Below are 25,529 nucleotides of genomic sequence, written 5' to 3'. Positions count from 1 at the left end.
GATTTACGCGAATTGTATTTAAACTCGTATCAAGACTAAAAAATTGCGTAATCTGTGCATATAAGCTGCTCACAATATAGCAGACATTTTCCAGCGCCCGCCACCTGGGACACGTCGCAAACTCGCAACACTACAAATGTACAGGAAATTGCCGAACGATGTAGAAGCATGCTTCGTGTTGCGTTACAGAATTTGAATTAAGGATATTCACTGAGTGCTGTTCACGTTAAAGTGCCGTTCAGTTTCAGACTACACCAGCATTACTCCGGCAGTATTGCAGCGCGAGATTACTGCCTACTGCATTGTAATACTGCTGCAAGATGCAGTAATACTGCCGACTGCAACAGATATTAGCAATTTTTTAAATTATACCGCTTTCCAAGTTACCCCAAAGCACATTATTGAATTTAAATTCGCCTCAAGACTATTCCGTAATCTGTTCACAATATGGCAGACATTTTGCCACGCCCGCCACCTGGGACACGTCGCAAACTCGCAACACCATAACTGGGGGTGGGACTTAGTCAATGTATGTAAGAATGTCCTTATAATATTTATTTAAATAAATTTCGCCTAACTCTCTTGCAAAAACTTCCAAATTCAAACTGGTTTTCAATGGCTGTTATGGGCGGTGGGGCAGTGGAAAACTGTACGATCAAAGCTAAGGCTTAACTGTGTTCTGTGGGTCGGAAGGACTTAAGACTTTATAATCCCGTATAAATGGGTCAAACAGATTTAGATTCTATTTGTCTTTTGTGCTGTCGGATGCTATGGACATCGCACAGTAGTTTAAGCTGATTCTATTCAAACTTAGAAATTAAGCTCCAGTATCATTTGCGGTTTATAACGACAATTGTATCTAGAAATTGCATAGGTAACTAGCCTAAAATGATGTTTGTTACAAAATTCGAAAGCGTTTGCTATGCTCTTATTAGGTATTTAAATAAAAGTAAACAAAATCTACCCACAAATGGCTCCTTAAGCCAGTTGAAGGTAGATGAAAACATTACATGATCCATAATGTAGGTTAAAGTCAGGTCGTTCAGTGACAGATCCAGGCAGTTTTGTGATTGATTGGTTAACCTATAAATGTTATAACCACCCAAAAATCTACAAGTTGTTTGTTTACTTTTATTTAAATACCTAAAAATACAGAGTATAGGGACCGTGCGCGTTGGGGGGTCTGCCATCTTCTGGCCTGAATCAGAACCATAAACATGTACATTTACACGTCACGTGTTTTCTTGTGCATAGTAGGTTCTGCCATCTTGTGGGCTACATCGGAACAATAAACATCACATTTACGCCTCGCGCCAAAAATCTGACGGCTCCTGTGCTGCCTCCTACAGTTCATTCACGCTCCCTATAGACCTACTTGAATTAATAATGTTTTAACTTATTGACTAAGTCCTACTTTCTTGCAACTGAAGCATTTTGATTCTAATAAAAGTTTATTACATAAACATAATTTCGGTCATGCGGGCAAACGATCGGGAAAGCCGACTTATTTTCTATGGACATTACAAATGTTAAGAGCCCATCAACGTGCTCACTAGCGCCACTGCTAATTAATTGTGATTATTTAAATTTAACGATAGATATTTAAAAAAGGGGGCCGCTATGTACTGTATTTTGTATTTAAGTACCTTTTGAATACATCATAATAGTTTTTACGTTGCTGGATTCGTCAATCTAGGCGTCCAAAGTTAAAACGGGCGGTTTTGTTTTAAGTTCATAGATCGATGAATCCAGCAACATAGAAACTAGTTTGATGTATTCAAAAAGTACTTAAATACAAAATACAGTACGTAGCGGCCCCTTTTTTAAATATCTATCGTCAAATTTAAATAATCACAATTATTTTCCAGTGGCGCTAGTGAGCACGTTGATGGGCTCTTAACCATTTGGATATATTTTTCTACGACTTTATTGTATGATGTCCATAGGAAAGTCGCATAACCTAAACTAATAATACATTTTTTTTACACCCAATTATGCCTAACCAAACGGCCCGATTCGAAGAATGATTAAGAAACGTTTAAGATCTTGGAAAGATCTTTAAAAGATCGATAACTAAACGACATGTCAAAATTGACGTTTATAATAAGACCTATCTACGATATTTCTAACGTCAATGTGACATTGGATGCCCGAATCGAGCTGCTACTGTCAATTATACGACATACAAACGATATCTAAATGAGAACTTATGTAAACCAGAACTTATCGTTAACATATCTCATTCTTCGAATCGGGCCGAAAGTCGTCTAAAAGGTAGTTAACCTTTTAGACGACTTTCGACGTTCAGTTAAATCGTGATAGCTATAAACTGTAACTCTGATCAGATGGGCCTGACAATTAAGAACAGTGCTAAACGTGTTTTTTTTTTTATACTACGTCGGTGGCAAACAAGCATACGGCCTGCCTGATGGTAAGCAGTCTACGTAGCCTATGTACACCTGCAACTCCAGAGGAGTTACATGCGCGTTGCCGACCCTAACCCCACCCCCCTCGTTGAGCTCAGGCAACCTTACTCACCGGCAGGAACACAACACTATGAGTAGGGTCAAGTGTTATTTGGCTGCGGTTTTCTGTAAGGTGGAGGTACTTCCCCAGTTGGGCTCTGCTCTAGATCTGGAATGACATCTGCTGTGCTGTGCCCTACCACACAAGGCGAGATGACATTCACATTGCCCATACCTCTCTTTTGGACGTAGTTTAAGGACATACCCGGGTCCGGTGTTTCGCCTTAATAAGTGGGAACGGAGACGCTCAAGATCGCTCAATGTCAGAATTGGTGTTTCATCGTGTTACTGGGCCATCATAAAAAGAGTAGGTTGGAAACCTTTACAGTCTCGTGGTAGATAACCGGCAACGATGATTTGAATTCAGAACTATCGCCCTGCTGAAGGAATAAAGATCTGCAGGGGTTCATTCTGAAAGCGGCAAGCATTAATATATTATGCAACGTTGTATAAGTAGGTCAAAAAATTCTCGTGGCGTATTCCTTTACAATGTTCGCCTACGCCTTCGGCTCCGGCTCACATTGTAACTCACGCCACTCGCCTTTTTTGACCCTTCTTATACAACTGTTGCATAAAATACTATTATGTTATTTAGATGAGGGAAATATGTGGCATTATCTAGGAAAAGGGACCTTATTGTCGATGGCGCTTACGCCGCACTGCGTCGCGCAGCGTTGTATTTGTATCGGAGCATCGTTTATGACGGCGGAAGCGCCATCGACAATAAGGTCCCTTTTCATAGATAACGTCACATATAAGTTATTTCTACTCAGTATCATTCCGAACTCTTTGAAACCTTGAAAACCGCAAGAATTGACCGTAAAGATAGCAGGCAGCCAAAACGAAATTCGATCTCCTTAACACAAATATATACTGGAGTAGGTACTGCAGTAAAATAGATATAATCATGGTACTCAATTCTTTTGTGAATATTATGCGGAAGAGAGTCAACTAGACTTCAATGTGGTTTATTTTGTAACATTCTAACGCATTTAGTCAAATTTTGCTAACAAAATTTGTATGTCTAAACACAGCGTTCAAGGGTCTGACGGGCTTATAGTAGAATAACTCCAAATAAAATATATAAGACGTGTAATCTGTCTTGTGGTACAGGAATAAGTAAAGTGACATGCAAATTTTGACAATATCTTTAATTAATACGAGAGGAGATTGACCTCTGTGGCGCTTTGCTATAATATTTGTGCAGGCGCTTCATGGATCTGATTTTGACCCGAACACACAGTGTTCAAGTTCGGAGTAAATCATCAAAATGTAACACGAAATAATAACTAATTAGGTACCTAAGTATCATAGGATATTCCATCTAATATCTCGCATGCGACACGCGCCTCTATTGCCAATGAATTAAGAGTGATTATACCTTAGGCTGGATTATACCTTTTTATTAACTAGTACTAGTAAGCGTAGCGGGTAAACTATGTAAAAATACATAAGGTAAGAAACAAAGACAACCGAAGAAATTTTTAACAACTTCATAAAGCAATAAAAACTATTGACAGTAAAAATATCTACGAAAATAAACTACAACTTTAACAGAATCTGTGTATCGGGTGGTATCGGATATTGAATTCGCCGTTGTCCAGATATGATCTTTATAACGAAAATGAAGCGGAATGTCTGGGCATGTAGCGGCTAGATATCGATTGCTAAACTTACAGACTATCTCCACATCGAAGGCATAACAAATTTACTTTCACATTTCACCACACGACCTAACGTTGAACAAAAGAATAACGAGGAAAAAAACTGCGTTTGAAATTTTTTTGCCAAAAAAAAAGTAACATTAGTTGCGGCGCATTCTTCAAGCACTGAAAAAAACTTTTTTAGGTATGTGATGAGAAAGAAAAAAAATTTTTTTTGTTTTTGTCGTGAGCAACGGCCTGCGTCCGTTCGCGGCCGCGCGCCGCGTCGACTGAACCTACCCCTATGCGGGTTTACCTATACTTATGTGTTTACATCTTCAATGGGGTGCGCATAGAGTAGAGGAGAAGAGATTAACCCCTAAAGGGTAGACAAACATTTTGTTTCGCTAAGCGTTTAATTAAATGTGCGTCGTAAACTTGAATAATGCCCCTACTAACTAATATTTTCGAAACAATATATTTATATACCGTAAGCGTGTAGAGAGGATGGTGGTGTCGGATGGCTTATAGCGCGGCGGGATGGTGATAGGATGGCCACGGTGTCGGTTTTTCGTCCGCACATCAAAGTAGTGGGCTAGCAATGGTGCGTTATGCATCTACACGTGGCCCATTATGTAGTACGTGCTCTCTGGTCCAGCGCTGGGCCATCGTGTAGAGGAGCCATAACTATCGCATGGCCATCTCGCTGTTCCAGCGCTGGGCCATCGTGTAGAGGAGACATAACCATCGCATGGCCATCTCGCTGGTCCAGCGCTGGGCCATCGCGTAGAGGAGCTATAACCATTGCATGGAAATTTCGCTGGTCCAGCGCTGGGCCACCGTGTAGAGGAGCCATAAAGAGCCCAGTGATCACTTAATATGGAATGGGGAGTTAATTATCAGAATGGGAATTGTACAACAAATCCATTTAAAAACAAAAATTAAATTGCATATCGTAAAAAAGAAAAAAAAACTTAGAAAGTACAGTGCTCTAGAGCAGAAACATATCATTTTCTGCACACTTCTTAGGACAGCAGCATGAGATATGAAAAATTGTTATTCTTATCTTAAAAAAATTATGTCCCATTCGATCAAACATTAATACTTCAAGCAACGCATTTGCGTAATTAATATTGGCAGCTACCTCTATTCCGCAAGGCGCCATCTGGCGGACCTATAAAACAGAACTGTTGTAAGACAAAATGGCGTATGTTGCTGGTATTTCAATGGAGATACCACTTTCTGTTTCTTAAAGTATGTGCCTTCACTATTCTGTAACCAGGCTTTCATTTTAAAAGCTTAAACTTAGAATTTCTATATATTTAATAATATATATTACAAACTTTTATTTAACTTGCCCTGTTAGTTAAGTGCAAAAATGTGTATCGAAAGAATTGTCTCATAAATATGGTACTACGCTCTTATTACACTGGAATAAGATGCTATGGGACATATTTTTGAGTAACATGTGTGCACCCATATTTTTACACTTGACTGTATGTATTCCACTTCCCGGTTTCCGATGAAGCTGAAAATTTGCATACATATGTAAGTCGGGTGACAATGCAATATTATGGTACCATCAGGCTGTTCTAATGATGGAGACAGGAGGTAGCCATAGGAACTCTGTGATAAAACAACGCAACCTTGTTGTGTTTGGGGTTTTTAGAATTGTCTCTATGATTATTAGTTGCCTGTGGCAAAAAAAAGCTGAGGGTGGATCGTTAGTACCAAAAATGAAATTTTTGCCAAAAACTTATTGACATTCGTATTCCGTACCATTCAAATAAAATAAAGTATAGCGGGTTATATTGTGCACGCTATACTTATAAGGTACATTAGGTTAACTTCAAAGACGGGATAATTTTGTAAATTTGCAAATATCTATTAATCTAGAAGCACTGGGCCCGATCCGCTGTGCTGTGCCCTACCACACAAAAGCGAGATGACATTCACTATACCCATACCTCTCTTTTGGACATACGCGGGTATGTCCTTAAACTACGTCCAAAGGAGAGGTATGGGCATAGTGAATATCATCTCGCTTCAGTACAGTAGAGCGGATACCATTACAGATTTAGAGCAGAGCCCAACTGGGGAAGTACCTCCACCTTGCAGAAAACCGCAGCCAAATAACACTAGACCCTACTCATAGTGTTGTGTTCCTGTCGGTGAGTAATGTTGCCAGAGCTCAACGAAATATAGTATACGGGGGTTGCTGAGGGATGAAGAAACGGAACACAGCGTTGTTCATAGGGCGTTTATTCCAGAACTGATTTTTACATAATTACCCACATGTTATTTTCATACAGTAGTTGAGTCTACCCTAAATACATATATGACACCCTTACACTTAAATTATGCTATATGTATAGGTACTAAACTTATTTACCCTTATTATTTAATACAATGGGTAAGTGGCTAATATAAAAGGGGATCACCGTAGTGATCGACCGGTGGTATATTTCGACGAGGTCTATGCACTGACGACGGTCCGGGTGGTATCGGTGGTGGTTGGGAGATTCCCGGATGGTCCATCGGACTCGGCCACGCCAACGCTAAAACTGGTGGTCGCGCTCTAATTTGATCTACATGCCTCTTAAACTTAGTTGATAAATCGTTTTCCTTTACCACTAACACGGTCCTAGAACCTATCACGGTATCCACCTTCCCTTTAAGCCATTTCTCCCCCGAGCTGTAATCCCTAAACCACACAAGGTCTCCTATCCGAAACACCCTATCGGTACCCCCCGCTTGTTGCACCTGCCGTTCTTGTGCCGCTTCCACACGCTGCTCGAGCCTGCGCCCGGGCCGTAACATGTCCAGACGGCAACGCAATGCCCGCCTTTGAAGAAGCATGGCCGGTGTTTGTCCAGTGGTGCTGTGAGGAGTATTCCTATACGCCATCAAATATTCCTGAAGAGCTTCTTCCACGTCTACTTGATCCCTAACTGCCTTTTTGAGCGCCCTTTTGCATAACTTAACAGCCGTCTCGGCGGCCCCATTTGATGCCGGGTGATACGCTGGTGTAAAAGTATGAGTAATCCCATAATATCGCATGAAGGTGTCTACCTCTCGGCTAGTAAATGGAGGCCCGTTGTCGGAAACTACCTGTTTAGGAAAGCCAAATCGTGCAAATATCTCCCTTAGCACTTTTAAAACCGCCGCTCCTGTAGTGCTGGTCATTAAGAAAGCCTCTATCCACTTCGAAGACGCATCTATTAAAATCAAAAAAGTTTTACCGTGCCATGGACCCAAAAAATCAACATGCACCCGCGTCCATACCTCCCCGGGGTACTCCCACGGCTTAACAGGCGCGCGCGGGGGCGCCGGCGCCTCCGCTGCGCACGTGTGACACCCCGCGCAGCACGCCTCGATGTCGGCATCGATACCGGGCCACCATACGTAACTTCGGGCTACAGCCTTCATTTTTACTATCCCTAAGTGTCCTACATGTAGTTCCTGAAGGATTTGTTCCCTAAACACTGGGGGAATAATAATCCTATAACCCCACATAACGCAACCCGAGTCTAAGTATAACTCATTCTTTCTTATAAAATAGGGTTGCAAATCGGTGTGTGAGTTGTGAGAGGGCCACCCTGACTGTAAGTATAAAACGATTTTGCTCAATAATATATCTTTTTTTATCTCCTCACAGACCTGTTTGTGAGTGATAGGTAAAAAATCATTAACAAAATTAATATAAGTGCACTCCGGTTGTTTCTCCCCAACCTCTGCCTTGCGCGGCAACCTCGACAATGCATCGGCGCCATTTTGACTGGTACTCACGTACTGTATATCATAGTCATATCCCGATAGGATCACCGCCCACCTTTGCATTCTCGAAGCTGCCATCACTGGTATACCCGACTTGGGGCCGAAAATAGCAACGAGGGCTTATGATCTGTTTTAAGAAGGAACTTGCGTCCATACAAATATTGATGGAATTTCTTCACACTAAATATAATAGCTAAAGCCTCTCGATCTATTTGGGAATACCCGCGTTCGGCCGCGTTTAGTACCCGCGAAGCGTACGCAATCGGTCTTTCACTTCCGTCTGGCATCAAATGGGAAATGACCCCGGCTACCCCTACGCTACTCGCATCTGTGGTCAGCACCACCGGCAACCCCGAGGAATAGTGCACTAATACGGTGCTACTAGCTAATAATTTTTTTACGTCGCAAAATGCTTCACTACATTGCTCGGACCATTCAAACTTTACTCCCTTTCTTAGCAACGCATAAAGAGGTGCCAACTTGGAACTTATATTTTTTACGAATTTTGCATAATACATGACCATACCTAAAAACGCACGCAACTCTGTTACGCAAGTAGGAGTAGGTACCTGCTCGATAGCTTTAATTTTGTCCGGATTTGTATGGATGCCCTCTTTATCCACCACATACCCTAAATAAGTGACTGACGTGGCGAAAAATTTGCATTTTTCTTTTTTAATTTTTAAGCCAAACTTCTGCAACCTATCTAGCACTTTATGCAATGTTTCTATGTGCTCTTGGTCGTTCTTCCCGGTTAAAATAACATCGTCTAAGAAAACTCCTACTCTGGGCAGATCGGCAAACATCTGCTCCAGTTTTCGCTGGAAAATGCCAGGACTCGATGACAACCCGTAAATTAACCTATTATATCTATACAACCCTCTGTGCGTGTTGATAACGGTATAGGCTCTAGAGCGCTCATCCAGGACAAACTGGGCATATGCCTGGGACAAGTCTATTTTGGTAAACTTTTCCCCCCCATTTAGCTTGGTTAACAAATCCTCTACTCTAGGTAATGGAAAACGATCTACCTCAAGGCATTTATTTAGTGTCGACTTAAAATCTCCACATACCCTAATGGTTCCGTCCGTCTTGACGACGGGTACGATCGGCGTGGCCCAGTCCGACGAGTCCACCGGCGTGATGACGCCGTCGCGCTCCAGCTGGTCCAGCGCGCGCTCCACCGGCTCACGCAGCGCGTACGCCAGCGGTCGCGCGCGCAAGAACACGGGCCTCGCACCCTCGCGCACTCGCAAGCTCACCTCGCCACCCGTATACCGACCGAGCCCCTCCGCAAATACTTCACTGTATCTGGAATTAAGTTCATTCAAGTTAACTCGTGCAGTGACCTCGACGTCATGACATGACAACTCGTCCAATTTGAACCCTAACTCACGTAGCCACATCCTCCCTAATAATGGTTCTTTGCCTTGATGTACTACATACAATTCCAATGGCTTGCATACATTTTTAAACCTGACATTTACTATGATTTTTCCCATGGGTTGCTTTTTTTCATTGGTATAATAACACATAACAATATCACTATTATGTAATGGCAAATGGGAAAACAATTTAAAGTACAAATCCCCATTTATACAAGAAATAGCACTCCCCGTCAACTTCCATTTCGACAAATTTTCCCTCTAATTTTAACGGCAACATGAACGGTTTACACTGGTAAATATCGTTTACATTAAAAACATTGAAATGTACCTCATCGCTGAAATCGCTGCTTGCTTCGTCTTGTGCTTCATTTTTGTATGTACAAACGCTCATCTGTAACCTGGGACACATCTTCTTCAAGTGCCCCGGCTGGTTGCACACGCGACAAACATAATTTGCGAATTTACAACTCGATGAGTCATGCGGCCGACCACAAACACTACATTCCTGCCCCGATGAAGTACGTGGTGCTGCTTGCTCGGTACGGCGCCAATCTCGTTGTGCCTGGCCCTGGCGCCTGGGTCCCAAAGGTTGTGACGCGCTGTTGCCCGGCGGTCGCGTCTCATTGTTGTTTGCCGACCGGTATGACGTCACAACTCGCCTGCCGCGCCATGATTGCGCCGATACCGCATGACAACCACTCGACGTACTCGGGCTGCCTTCCATGCTTTTTGCCCTACCATCCACCACTGCTGCGTTTGCCTGCGCTGCCTCCATAGCTACCGCTAGTTGTAAAGCCCGGTCAAACGAAATATTATCTTCGGTAAACAACCGCTGCCGTATTGTTTCATCACAAAGTCCACACACTAGCTGATCTCTCAAATTTTCTTTCAGCCCGGTCTCAAAGACGCAATGTTTTGCTAACTTTTTGAGTTCTGCAACAAACTCCGCCACCGATTCACCAGTCCTTTGTTTCCTGTTACGAAACCGGTATCGTTCCGCTAACAAACTCGGATTTGGTTGCAAATGGCCGCCCATCACTTTCACTAACTCAGCGAACTTTTTACTTGCCGGCTTATCGGGTGTACATAGGGTCACTAGGAGTTCATAGGCTTGATTACCCATAACCGTAATCAAAGTAGGCACTTTATGTTCTTCCTTTGTTTCGTTGACAACGAAATACTGCTCCAAGCGCTCCACGTAAGTCGACCAGTTGTCCGACTCCACATTAAACACTTCCAATTTACCGATGGTCATATTTACGTTGCAAATAACCCTATAGAACTTCGCGCGGACTCGAAATCGTCGCCAATATAGTATACGGGGGTTGCTGAGGGATGAAGAAACGGAACACAGCGTTGTTCATAGGGCGTTTATTCCAGAACTGATTTTTACATAATTACCCACATGTTATTTTCATACAGTAGTTGAGTCTACCCTAAATACATATATGACACGAAGGTGCGGAGCTGCGGAGTGTTAGGCTCGGCAACGCGCATGTAACTCCAGTGGAGTTGCAGTCGTACCTAAATAGGCTACGGAGACTGCTTACCATCAGGCAGGCCGTATGCTTGTTTGCCACCGACGTAGTATAAAAAAATCAACATTTTGCATTGTTATCGAGAAAATTTTAATGCTCTTGCACATTAAATCATTCTAACTTTCATATCTTCAGGCTGGTGGGCGGGTTTTTTCCGTAAAAAAGATCCCTCTACGATAAGTGGTTAAATTTGGACGCTTTATTTCTTCGAGGGCAGATAGCGGGAATATTTCTCGCAGGAGACAACTGATTATCTAAATGGTTATCTATGAAGACTTTTATACGGTGTAATGTCCCTTCATGCCATCATCATACTTCCATGTACAAGTTATTAGCTTTTATTTAACTTTATATGTACATAACTATGCATGTTTGTACGGGTGAAATCTTGCAAGAACAATTAGACCCACTTCCCGGTTTCCGATGCAGCTGAAAATTTGCATACGGATCTCTATAGTTTCCCATAAAGTTTTAAGTCATAATGTATTGTATGTCCGCATTTTCGTTGGTCATAATTTGTTTTATCTTAGAAACGCGTAACTTTTCAGGATTGACATAAAACAAACCTAACCTAACAAATCAATAGGATAACCTTACAAAAATCCTGACAAGTTAACGGTTCACAAATTTAATTTAACCAGAATGGTCTGGTTGTGTTTACAAAGTGTCCTGTCGTCACATATACAACAAGACAATATAGTACAGCTAACCAGATTCTGGTTACCAGTACCAGGTTTTTTTTTTCAGTGCACCCTTTACGCGTTGCTGCACCCGAAGAGCGCTGTATGCCCGCTGTGTATAGCTGATCCTGATAGGCTGCACGTGTAGCGACATTGTTTTTTGACTAATTTGATACTCTCGGCTCGGAATAGAAAGGTAAAATGTTGCGCTATCACTATGACTATGATGCGATAAGACCGCCTGTTGTCTGCCTCTATATTTAATCAATGGTTTATTTTTCTTGTATATTTTTACTGAGGTGTGCCAATAAAGAGTATTCTATCTATCTATGACAGGCTTGCTTAGCAAACCAATCTACTTTTCCGGTAATGCCTAATATATGTGAAAGAATCCACTGCAGAGTCAATAAGAATGAGAAATGTTTTTAAGAGCCCATCAACGTGCTCACTAGCGCTACTGGAAAATAATTGTGATTACAAATTTAACGATAGATACTTAAAAAAAACCGGACAAGTGCGAGTCGCCCACCGAGGGTTCCGTACTTTTTAGTATTTGTTGTTATAGCGGCAACAGAAATACATCATCTGTGTAAATTTCAACTGTCTAGCTATCACGGTACATGAGATACAGCCTGGTGACAGATGGACGGACGGACAGCGGAGTCTTAGTAATAGGGTCCCGTTTTACCCTTTTGGTACGGAGCCCTAAAAAGGGGGCCGCTACTATGGAGTGTGGAACTGTTGCAAAATTGTCCAGCTGTCAGCTATAAATAATAGTTCCAAATCTCTCCAGAGTAGCGCTAAAGTAGCTAAGAACCTTCAGAAAAGAAGTAGGTAGCTAGGAAGCGAACCTAAGATTTGATTTTTTTGGTCAAGTATTCTAGGTATTGTAGCGCCACCTATTTAAGGTTTTATGATGACACTTTTTGGTACACGGAGATTCCATTCCTTACCTCCACCTTCCATAGCCGCTACGTACTGTATTTTGTATTTAAGTACCTTTTGAATACATCAAACTAGTTTCTATGTTGCTGGATTCCTTGCAAAAATGGCCTTTATAACTTTGGACGCTTAGATTGACGAATCCAGCAACTTAAAAACTATTAAACTATTATGATGTATTCAAAAGGTACTTAAATACAAATACAGTACGTAGCGGCCCCCTTTTTAGGGTTCCGTAGTCAACTAGGAACCCTTATAGTTTCGCCATGTCCGTCTGTCTGTCTGTCCGAGGCTTTGCTCCGTGGTCGTTAGTGCTAGAAAGCTGAAATTTGGCATGGATATATAAATCAATAAAGCCGACAAAGTCGTACAATAAAATCTAATAATTTAATTTTTTTTAGGGTACCTCCCCTACACGTAAAGTGGGGGTGAAATTTTTTTTTCGCTTCAACCCTAGAGTGTGGGTATCGTTGGAAAGGTCTTTCAAAACTAATAGGGGTTTTCAAGAAACATTTTTTGATTAAGTGAATATATTCGGAGATAATCGCTCTGAAAGAAAAAGAAAATGTGTCCCCCCCCTCTAACTTTTGAACCATAGGTCCAAAAAATATGAAAAAAATCGTGGAAGTAGAGCTTAAGAAAGACATTAAATGAAAACTATAGCGGACATGATCAGTTTAGCTGTTTTTGAGTTATCGCAAAAAGTTTTCCCTTCATAGTAAAAAGACACTTTAATTAGGTACTGATTATGCAAATTTGCCTATTTGTTTAACTCGGGTGAAAGGTACCATTTACTACACTTTAAGCTCCAGTTTAGCTTATTGTGACGGAAGAGTAACTACGGAACCCTACACTGAGCGTGGCCCGACATGCTCTTGGCCGGTTATTTAAATATCTATCGTTACATTAAAATAATCACAATTATTTAGCAGTGGCTCTAGTGAGCACGTTGATAGGCTCTTAACATGTTCTCAGAAATATGCGGTCACAATCTTCCTGGGACCTCGGGTCATATGATTAGGTAAATATATAAATAAAATGTATTGCCCGCTCCCTGATGGATTGTCGAGGGCCGGGCGAAATCGGTGAAGCATGTGATTATAATTATGGACCTATAAATCACATAGTTGCGTATTTTATATGATGTCAATCGTTTTTCTGTTTCTTATTTTGGGAGCTGAAAATTGTGGAGGTAGAATGCAAGACAATAACATAATCCTTAAAGTTTTGTAAAATATGGAACAATATAAAAATACATATAGATAGATAGATAGAATACTCTTTATTGGCACACCTCAGTAGAAATATACAAGAAAAATAAACAATTTATTAAATTTAGAGGCAGACAACAGGCAGGTAGGGATATATATATTGAAGTTAATTCTAAGACGCAATGTTTTGCGAATTTTATTAGGTTTAAAGCGTGACAAGCAACGTCAAACACACTGATGTCAGCGTACATTGAAAATAATATAGGGAGCGTGCATGAACTGTAGGAGGCAGCACAGGAGCCGTCAGATTTTTGGCGCGAGGCGTTAATGTAATGTTTTTTGTTCTGATGTAGCCCACAAGATGGCAGAACCTACTATGCACAAGAAAACACGTGACGTGTAAATGTAAGTACATGTTTATGGTCCCGATTCAGGCCACAAGATGGCAGACCCTCCAACGCGCACGGTCCCTATTAAATTTGTATGAAAGAGTTAACATCTAAAAATTTCATATTTTTTAAAAGTCGTTAATCAAAATTTATATCGTTTTAGGAGTACAATATATGGTTTAATTATTTGCTCGTGTTACAGGAAACATCCGGTATATGGGCTAATTTATTAATTAACTAAAATATCGCAAAATAATTAAAACAATAATGTATGTACTAACGCCACGGAAAGCTTAATATTTATTTATTTAAACTTTATTTTACAATAAAAATAAGTACAAATGGCGGACTTAATGCATTCTCTACCAGTCAACCATAGGGAAAAACAGAAATTCTCGAATTTGGGTGCAGTGAGAAAAATAATTCAAAATAAAACATGATAACTATAAGCAATTTTGAATAACTATTAACTATTTAATTTAATATCATGCCATTATTTAATTTAGTTTTTAAACGTTAAAAACTCATGTAAGGCTATAATATAAATAATAATAAATAAATAAATATTATAGGACATTATTACACAAATTGACTAAGTCCCACAGTAAGCTCAATAAGGCTTGTGTTGAGGGTAATTAGACAACGATATATATAATATATAAATATTTATAAATACTCAAATACATAGAAAACACCCATGACTCAGGAACAAATAACATTGTTTCGTGCTTATATTATACTGCGCCCTACAGGGTGTCATGTTGTATACAATTCTATGTAATAGGTTTGGATACAATGTGATATGCAATAATGATTATGAGTATAAATAAATAAATAATAAATAAATAAATATTATAGGACATTATTACACAAATTGACTAAGTCCCACAGTAAGCTCAATAAGGCTTGTGTTGAGGGTACTTAGACAACGATATATATAATATGTAAATATTTATAAATACATAGAAAACACCCATGACTCAGGAACAAATATTCATGCTCATCACACGAATAAATGCCCTTACCAGGATTTGAACCCGGGACCATCGGCTTCATAGGCAGGGTCACTACCCACTAGGCCAGAGCGGTCGGCGAGTATGAGTATGAACATTGAATTTGATCCCCGCCGACGCTTAGTTATTACGTGATTTTACTTATTACGCCAGTTAGGACATATGCGTTGGTGGTGTAATGGTCAGCATAGTTGCCTTCCAAGCAGTTGATCCGAGTTCGATTCTCGGCCAACGCACATCTTTTTCACTTCTGTTATATTTAATTAACAGGTATTTAATGTTGATTAATTTATACAAGTGGTCATGTTAACGTTACGTACTTATTTATCTTAATTCTTGAAGATTGTAATAAATATGTCTGTAGAATGACAGATGGGTTGGTGTTGGTGGTGTACCTAATGCTTTGCCTTCCATCCTTCCAAGCAGTTGATCCGAGTTCGATTATCAGCCCACGCATATATTTTCGTTTCGTTAATATTTTATAATCTGGTATTTAAAGTAAATTAATTTATGCTGAGTTTAATTGCCGTACATATACTAGAAATGGACCCCAGTTCAAAAAAAGTCCTTACTGGCCAATTACAGTTGCAATTTTTTTTGAATTATGTAAAACCATTCCCGAAAATGGCAATTTTAACATTCGCCGCAGACTTTCAATCAGAGATTTAAAAAATAAACATAAACTAATCAAATATCCAAGTAATTTGGGAGACTTACATTTATGTCACTACTCAATCTAAATTCCTATATTTACAATGCTTAAATAACTTGACTGCATGTTGTGCATGACATTCAATATTGTACACCATAAATGTGGTAAACTACAGACAAGGACATATTACCAATAACATCTTTTACTTATATTTTTACCTGTGGTCTGACAATAAATAATTTCTATTTTTATTTATTTCTATATTTACAAACTAAGAAAACCAAGATATTGCAACCATTAAACCAAAAAAGCTAAAACGGTCACAATTAAATACAAGACAATTAAAATACAAAACCACAGTCGTAGACAAACATTTCTTGAAGGATTCGTCTGGTCGACCTCGCTGTACGTGTGTACTGAACCAGATACTCTACTGTAGCCGTACATTTTCTTTAGTAGGTTAATATGAAGAAATTATTAGTGAAAACACAATTATCACACTTCCCAACACACTTGCGAAAAGTAAATGGCACTACACAATTAACATTATGACATTGTTATTGTTGCATAATATTGTATTCCAATTCACAAAATTGTATTATTTTATTTCAACTGTTGTCTTATCGTGCGTATCGTCAGTTAATGTAAAACAGATCCAAAATTCTCGTGTCAAATAAATCTCTTTACATTTCCGTCTCGTATTGTAGTTATATAACTTTGTCACACTCCAAGCACATACTTCACCTTTTCAATTTCATATTGTTTTCTTTTTCTTTTGTGTCACGGTTTCTTACTTCGCCTTTTTGTTGTCAAATTATCATTGTGAAGTTTTTCTTCGTCATTGAGCCACAAACAATTGTGGATACAAATTTATTTTCCTTGTATTTGTTGGGTTTGACTTATGCTTCTAACGTCGGTTCTGCGCAATTACCGGCTCTGGACTAAACAGGGAAAATTATTATAGAGAGCAGTGATGATAATGACATCACATTGCTTGAACAGGATATATTATAGATTTAATGTTGTAATGTTAGAAATATTGAAAACCGGTACATATTTTTTTCTAAAAAAATTGTTTGACATTACGTGCCATGTTATAACGGGATTATTTTGGGTCTTTTGCTTGGAGTATCTTGGATTAAGATATCGAAATGTTTTCTAGGCTCAGAAAGGTGAGAAGCTAGAGTAGACAGAGCAGAAATCCCACTTTCAGATATCATGTTGAAATATTATTCAAAGTTGAGTACTATCGAAACGTGCATTGCGTTACTGAGGTACTAAATTGAGCACTAAATTTAAACTGCCATATACTTATAATTTATATTACAGTACATATGGGGCTACTTTATAGCACTAGTGCGAGAAGTAGCATATTATGTTACTGTGTCGAACATTTAAAGGGCCATATGTACTGTAAAACGTTGTACGATACATGTGCGAATAGGTAATTCGCAACTCGTGTCGATTTAAAACACTCCCTTCGGTCGTGTTTTAATTTATCGCCACTCGTTTCGAATTTCCTATTTTTCGCACTTGTATCGTAATGTACTATTTTAATGCTTCATATTTGCGTCTTTCATTGTCCTAGTTTTCTTTAAATCTGTAAATTCCTTCCATGCTTCCCTATTATACTTCATCATCCAAAAGTATATACAAATGAGTGTCACGGTCACCAAATTTACGACAAGATAGCCTAACACACCCAAATCGTTATGCTGATGATCGTCAATGAAAATCATCACGAGAACTGGCAAGTAAATGACCAAACCAGTACTCAAGAATGCCAAAGTAGCAATAAGTGCTAATCTTAACTTGGTGTTTGTAGTAGAAACAATAGCAGACTCCGATTTATACAATGCAAATAATACTCTCAAATACAATAAAAAGTTGAAACATTAAGTAGCTATCCCAAAATACAAGCCATGAAGTTTTAACAGAATAATCATTAACGTTACAAGAATGGGCAGTACCCAAGCAAATAAATTTGCTTTTAAATATCTGTATTCCATAGAATTATTGAAAATATTAACAAAATCAATGTAAAACATAGCAGTCGCAGTTACTAGCCAATGGTTAAATACAGTTTGGAAGAAGATACATAAATAACAGTTTCCTAAACCGGCTAGAGCGAAAGGCGTGAGGAGATGCAGGCAGCCACTGAAGATCATGTTCTGGAAGACGTAGTTGTGGAATCTCCTCCAGTTCGGGATGAGGGTCCAGGAGATCAGACCGTAGACGGAGGTCACAATGGCAAGGATCGTGGTGCAGATCCAGAAGACAAGTAGGAAGTAGAACGCGTAGTCGTGCATACGAGCGACAATGTTTTGGAATTTGTCTTCAACTGCTGGTGATACTGATAGCTGCATTTTGAGATTTTAATTCACTTGTGTAGTTGTTTGATGCACTTCTACTTCTATTCTTGGATATGTTGTTGCTGTTGGTTTTCCTTATTTATTTCACATGTTTCTGTTTTATTTAACAGTACTGATTTATTTGCAGTTCACAGCAATTATCTACATCATTACACGTTTACACAGCTACACTTTCATTTATTTTTTCTTTAGTAATTTATGATTCGCCCTACATGAAAAAAATTCGTAGAAAACTTTGAAGTAAACACAGAACAAGATTTAACGTTTTTAAAACTTGTGCTCATTCTTAGATGGATACACTGAGAATGAGGTAATTGTATTTAGCTCGTCTCATTGACCCTTCAGTAACTTCCAGTGAGTAATAATTCAGTCGTAGTTACCTCTTTGGCAGATTATTATTTTGTTATTCTATTCAACATAGTTATTCACAATTGACGTAAGACTAAAATGAGCATGATAAACGACACATGGCCTCGGGAACTGATGAAGCTTTTACATATGTATTTCTTTCTGTTCAAATGTTAAGTTACGTTTACGTTAATACGATCTTTTAGTGAAAGCCTTTATTTTATCTCTTTGTATAAAATACTGTGTCTTTTTCCTTAAGAAATATATCCAATCTAATCTAATATTCAATCAAATGGGAAAAGGATCCAATTCACAAAATCTCCCAGGATAAAAAAAATTGAACTATCTGTCAAAAAGAAAAGTCGTTCATTTAAATGAAAAATTTTAGAGGTTTAATCCTTTTCGCTTAATTAATAAAATATCTTTGTTTCGATAAACAGACTTGATATGTAGTTGTTAGTAACAAAGTAAAAAAAAATCTTACAACTAGGTTAGTGTTATAGGGATAAATGATTGTAACATTATTTAACCATTTAATTTTCAATAAAATAAATAATAAATAAAATTCAAGAAGCTGATTAAAGCACATTTACTTAAAATACAGAAAGGAGATCCCCCTAACTATAGGTAGCTAATAAATATAAATATATACACATATATATACATTCATTGTATTTGCTTCTTGAACACACACGCACACACACACACATATTCACTGAAGTAACCGCGCCGATCGCATGTATTATGACCAGTTGTGACCAGTGTAGGTACTGGGTTTTATGCATCCTTCGATATGCAACGACCGACCTGTCAAAAAAGGGACCCGTCTGAAAAGCTGGGTATATATCTAGAACAAAAGCTGAGACTGGTACCCATTGCCTATATATATTTTATGGTGCCATAAGATATATATGGTACCATAAAATCACATACCTAAGAAATGTAGTAAATTTTTTGTGATTATTTTTATGTATAATTTTTTTTTGCAAATAAGTGTATTATTTTGTTTTATCTCACGTTCTGTTATTTTATTTTATGTCTTTGGTAGTTGTGGCAATAAACATTTTTTATCGTTATCTTTATTTTTAAATAAGGGCTAGTTGCTACTTCTTTAATTTGCCCATACCAATGTATGAGAATTTGACTCTCATATTTATCAGCTAAACTAGGTTCCATTGATTATTTTATCGTCTTCATAAGTAACTCTCTTCTTGAGAGTCTCGAGACCGAGTTTACTATAAATAAAATATATATAAATTTATATTAATAAATTAAAATCTTGTAAAACATGAGTGCTAGATGTGTCTTTAATATTGAAGAGTTACCTCGATATCTTCAGGTTAATGAGATCCTGAACTCATGGCTATTGGTGGTCCCATTGTCCAAGTTGATCAAAAAGATTATTTCTGAATTTTGGAGAAGTTGAAAATTCTTTAGACAAAAGTCCCTAACGATTTCACTAACTCACTGTTTTTGAAGGCTGTTAAAATGGACACTTGAACAAATATGATGATTTAGAATTCTGTTAATGATGCCTTTGATAATTTCAGGAGCGGTAATAGATGCGTTGGTGGTGTAATGGTCAGCATAGTTGCCTTCCAAGCAGTTGATCCGAGTTCGATTCTCGGCCAACGCATATCTTTTTAAACTTTTGAACTATCTATATTTTATTCTGTTATATCAACAAAATGCGAGGTAAACTCAAACTTCATTAATACTTACAACTTCTTTGTTAAGAAATAAAACCATATGTATAAATACTTATTATAAAACTAGTGCGAGTGGGACTCGCACACGAAGGGTTCTGTACCATTATCTATAAAAACGGAAAAAAATCATGTCTGTTGTATTATGGGAGCTCCTTTAAATATTTATTTATTCTATTTTTTAGTATTTTTGTTATAGTGGCAACCGAAATAGGAGTGAAAAATTTCTACTGTCTATCACGATTCATGAGATACAGCCCGGTGACAGACGAACAGACAGACAGACAGACAGACAGACAGACAGACAGACAGACAGACAGACAGACGGACGGACGGACGGACGGATGGACAGCGGAGTCTTAGGTCTTAGTAATAGGGTCCGTTAACGTCTTAGTAAAGGGTAAATCCCCTCTGTTGTTGCAGGTGTCCATTGCAAACGGTAATTGCTTACCATCAGGCGTTAGGTCTGCTCGTTTGCTTCCTCACAAAAAAGTTAGTGTATACGAAAGTCTAAAGATCTAGGTTATAGTACTTACAGTTGGGTACAGTTGAACGCATTGAAAACTATCTGAAGTTACAAAAGTTACGTAATACGTAACGAACTTATTAATTAACAAAACTAACGTAACGTCACTCAAAACTGTAGCAGTTTCTTGCGTCTCACTCTCTCGTGCGGGCTCCGTATAGTGCCTTCTCATGCACTTCAGTCGCAGTGCTGTAATGTATCGATTGGACGCTGGTGGTACGCGAGAGATGTGGCGGAGGATTTATCTCAAGACGCATTGTAAACAGGGACTAATTTCGGTTACGGTATAACGGTATGGTAGCGGTATAAAATTACGATACCGATACATTATACCGGTTAGGTCGCGTGGCTCCGATATAAAGGTATCATAACCGTTTTAAAATAACGGTATTTTTTCCGGTATATACCTCAACCGTTATTATAGCGGGCTTACTGGCTTCATCCAATAGGTACCAAGTTGGCGCAAGGCGCGGGCGACTTGGCAACGACGCCTAAGCTGATATGGTACCTTCATGAAAGCGGTTAAGGTACCCGAAAAAATAACGGTACCGTTATTTTTCGGTACCGAAATACATTTATTCGTCTACTATTTAGGTTATGCAGTATCTGATTGTAAATATTGGCGTCAGGTATCTTAATTTGACAACCGTTCTGGCCTAGTAGGTAGTGACCCTGCCTATTAAGCCGATGGTCCTGGGTTCGAATCCCGGCAAGGGCATTAATTTGTGTTATGAGCACAGATATTTGTTCCTGAGTCATGGATGTTTTCTATGTATTTAAGTGTCTGTATATTATATATATCGTTGTCTGAGTACCCACAACACAAGTTTTCTTGGCTTACCGTGGGACTTAGTCAATTTGTGTAAGAATGTCCCTATAATATTTATTTATTATCTCAGCAATTACAAAAGTCATGAAAATATTGTTTAGTGAACTGGTTATTCATGGCATCGACTTTTGTAGTTGGCGTTCACGATTGGTTCATTTTTATAGCAGAGAAAATCAACAAACCTTTTCATTGTAATGGGACCGATTCAAGCCTCTAGATGTTACATGTAGATTAGTCTAAACACTACACTTCAATTCTGTAAGTGGGTACGTGACACATGTTGAATATTGTAACAAAATTTAGTTAAATGGATAGAAAATGAGCCATCCATTATAAAAAAGGAATTTAAAAAAATTATACTGAGATTATAAAAAAATACAAGGCTCTAGTCTCAAAATTTTTTTTTCTGTCCTTCAAAAATAGAAAAAAAAGATGGTACCATTCGATTCCATATATTTTATTGAGAAAAAAATTGTACAACAACTATACACATAAACGCAATATTTCAGGGTTAAAATGGCAATTTCCTTGATCTTCCATACGTTTAGGACAGACTTATATAATGTGACGTCACATCATGTTATCATTTTGTTAGAGGCGTTTCAATCTTCGAGTGCGAGCGTCAGACTTTAATTCTTATTTCTGATCTTTGTGTTGCTTAAATGCCATGAGTCCTATATAGACATTTGATCCTCAGGAAAATGAAGATCGATTGACATTATTTACAAATAACTGTCAAGTAGCCAATTGTAATTTTTGGATTTTTCAATTTTGATTTTTCTATGTGATAAGTATATTTATTTTGATGTCGCAGAAAGGCTTGGATCATCAGATTATTGTCTATTTGTAGGCATCATTAAACGGGTTTTTGAAGAACATAAATGTTTTTAAACATACAGATCCAGAGTTAACTCTTATATTCGTAGCACGTAATTTAAATAATTTGCCGCCAATAACGTTTGACCATGTAGACGTAACTCGGTTATTAAAGGATCTACTTGTTCTGCAGGAGGAAATTCTTAATGGATTATTAGTCCTAGGGTCCCTCGAGGTAATAAAACTGTCTAGATTCTACTGAGACATAATGTAATCTCTCATCAAAATCACTAGTTAATTAGATAATCAAAATGAATATTCGAAAATAAGTGCATCTACACGTGTCAAAGGTCTATAGGAACGTTAGAAAATAACACGAGAATCGAACTCGGATCATCTACCAACCCATCGCATTAATGACGAATCTTAAATTTATCCAAATCTATTGCTATTAATCTCAGAGATTAACACCTAAATATCTCAAGAATAATCTTTGGATGCATCCTCACGGCTGCGGGCTGGCTAATAGTGCATAGGTACCGATGCTCGCTTGTTACTGATTCTCTACATTGGGTTCAGGCATAGAGAATACTTCTCTATGGTTCAGGTACAAATTCTGCTAGTAAGTAAAACATACTTATAATATTATACTTCGTCAGGTCATAAGTTCTGACACGAAGGTTTTGACTGAAAAAATGTTATACAATTTTAATAAAAAAAGTTAGCCATAATTTGAAAGATGGATTGTGGAAAATTATACTTTACAAAAGGGAGTAAAAATCAGTGTCACATTAATAAAATAGGTAACATGATGTAAGTGTATGAACCTACTTTATGAGAACTTTATTTTATCAGCTTTTAGTTTTCCGACAAGTCTGTACTTCAACTAATACCCTTCAAACTTAGGGTAAGTACTTTTCACACGCATATTTTTGACTGCCATCCAACGAGTAGGTTTGGTAGTTTTACAGTTTACGTGCAGTTGCAATTTTGGCAGTCCAATACACATGAATTATATATTTTAAGAAAGATAAAAGATCCATCTTTTGTTTTATATAAGAATCAACCATGTAAAAAATAAAAATAAATAAATAGCGATCAAATTCGCCTTAAACAGGTCGCGTATTTTTTGCATGTTTTTTTAAATATTTTTCCGATTATTACATAGAATTGTGCAAAACTGAGACAGGAAATTACGTTTCAACTATGTTGTAAGTAATTCAGCATTAAATAAACTTTCAACCCATATATGTGAATAATAAAGGATCTCTACCTATAGTTTTTTTATTAGTAAAAATCTTTGTGACAGAACTTTTGACCTGACCTTACCTACAGTCAGTCCCAATGGTAGCGGATGAAACACTTCTCCAAAAGTATCTGCGATCCGGAAATTCTGTTCCAATTAGAGATAATTAATCTACAGAGATTTGAAGAGATACAGTTTGCGTTCCAAAATATATATATCAAAATTGTTCTACATAAGTAGGTACAGAGACTTATACATTTTTTACAAGTTTTTATTTAAATTTACTGTTAGTATGTATGTATGTTAATATTGTTAAAGTCAGGCCAAGACAAGTCTGCAACGATTTTAATAGCACACGCAGTACAAGTGTTATTTTAAACGTCAAACTTCTATGAAATTATGACATGTAACACGTGCAATGTGTGTGCTATCAAAATCGTTGCAGACTTATCTTGGTCAAGCTCTATTGTTTGCGTCAATATACACCGTGTTTTTATTGAATTCCATTAACTCCGGGATATGGGTAAGTACGTTTTAGAAAACTAAGTGGCATAGTTAAGTCACAAAAAAAAAAAATATATATACAGTGTTTTTATTGAATTCCGTTAACTTCGGGGCATGAGTAAGTTCGTTTAAGGAAACTAAATGGCAGGGGTAATTTTGTAAAAAAAAAAAGTTTTTTTTTATTTTTGTTTTTTTTTTTTATAAAAAGTAATTAAATGTTGCATATAGAGTTGTTGTAACACGGGCATTACATTTAACTCAACCAAACAATTGAAAACTGTGACAATCAATGACATTTTAAACATCGATCGTCCGAGATAGTACTTACGTTTAGTAGCAATTGTATACACTCGTACTAAACACTAATCAATATGCAAACAGGCCCTAAGGTAAGTGTATACGCTCGTTAGGGCCTTATAAGATAAAAATAAATTAATGATTATCTCCGAAATGGAGTTAATTAGAATACCGGTGTCTTTGAGAAAGTTAATTTAAACTCAGGAATGCACCCTTGAAATTAACGGAAATAAAAAACACGGTGTATAATAATGAGCGAATACCGCGTTTGATATCAAAATGTCATCAAATGAATATCAAATATTTGAAAAGAAGTCTAATATTTGAACCTTATAACCATCTGTTCCTAATCGGAGGTCCAGATGGTGAAAGTATCGAGCTGACAGTGACATGGGTAACATAACATATTGACCTCTAAATTCAAACGGTATATTTAAAGCATATTTAATGGCCAAGGGAATAGGGAACCCCAAATTGTAATGGTTTTTAATTGTTGACACGTTTTCTAGTATAAGGGTAATCCTAAGTAGCTAAAGGAAGTAATTGGTACTTACGCCGCAGAAAAGCAGCTCCCATACAATTGAAGCTGTCAATGTAAAACGATAAGCTGAAATAGCATGACACTTGGCATAACTATTTACTGAATATCTAAAGTGTTACACCATCAGCCACTGAAAATTGGGTGGGTTCACGTTGTATAGGTCATACTGAGCAATTTTTACTATGAGAAAAAAAAAATTCTCCAATACAAGATGTCAACATCAGCCAGCCATAATGTCTATACATTTTGATTTTTAATTGATTCTATGAGAATTAATTTTTTTTCGCGTTTCGGGGTTGTTTAGTATGACATATACAACGTGTACCCATCCCACTTTCAGTGGCTGGTGTAACACGTTGTATACTCGTATATCAATGTCTAGCACTAGTTTCTTTTGGTATAAATGGTTATAATAAATAAGGGGAAGCGCTGGGTGGCCTAGCGGTAAGAGCGTGCGACTTGCAATCCGGAGATCGCGGGTTCGAAGATTCGAACCCCGGCTCGTACCAATGAGTTTTTCGGAACTTATGTACGAAATATCATACTGCCTCCGCCTGTTGTTACCTAACTTTTACGCGTTTTTCAT

At 38.0% G+C, this 25,529-nt stretch overlaps 2 protein-coding genes and 2 non-coding genes across 4 annotated transcripts in view; 2 read left to right on the top strand and 2 right to left on the bottom strand.

Annotated features, from left to right (window-relative positions):
• The window catches only part of LOC133516569 (facilitated trehalose transporter Tret1-like), a 77,637-nt gene extending 73,193 nt beyond the window's left edge, over positions 1 to 4,444 (bottom strand). The window contains exon 1 of the mRNA XM_061849567.1: positions 4,203 to 4,444. The gene's annotated coding sequence lies outside the window, so the exon portion shown is untranslated. The remainder of the gene's footprint in view (positions 1 to 4,202) is intronic.
• A 2,145-nt stretch (positions 4,445 to 6,589) lies between these two features.
• LOC133516687 (uncharacterized protein K02A2.6-like) lies at positions 6,590 to 7,597 on the bottom strand. Its single transcript, XM_061849709.1, has one exon. The coding sequence runs from the start codon at positions 7,595 to 7,597 to the stop codon at positions 6,590 to 6,592; it is 1,008 nt and encodes a 335-aa protein (XP_061705693.1).
• A 7,673-nt stretch (positions 7,598 to 15,270) lies between these two features.
• On the top strand, positions 15,271 to 15,342 carry Trnag-ucc (transfer RNA glycine (anticodon UCC)). Its single transcript has one exon. It is a non-coding gene; the product is annotated as a tRNA-Gly (tRNA).
• Positions 15,343 to 20,042: 4,700 nt separating this feature from the next.
• Trnag-ucc (transfer RNA glycine (anticodon UCC)) lies at positions 20,043 to 20,114 on the top strand. The gene has a single exon. It is a non-coding gene; the product is annotated as a tRNA-Gly (tRNA).
• Positions 20,115 to 25,529: the final 5,415 nt, after the last annotated feature.

Source organism: Cydia pomonella, chromosome 3, assembly GCF_033807575.1.
Source record: "Cydia pomonella isolate Wapato2018A chromosome 3, ilCydPomo1, whole genome shotgun sequence".
Taxonomy (NCBI): Eukaryota; Metazoa; Arthropoda; class Insecta; order Lepidoptera; family Tortricidae; genus Cydia; species Cydia pomonella.
Note: the sequence above shows the minus strand (reverse complement) of the source record. Positions and strands in the feature narration are given on the sequence as shown.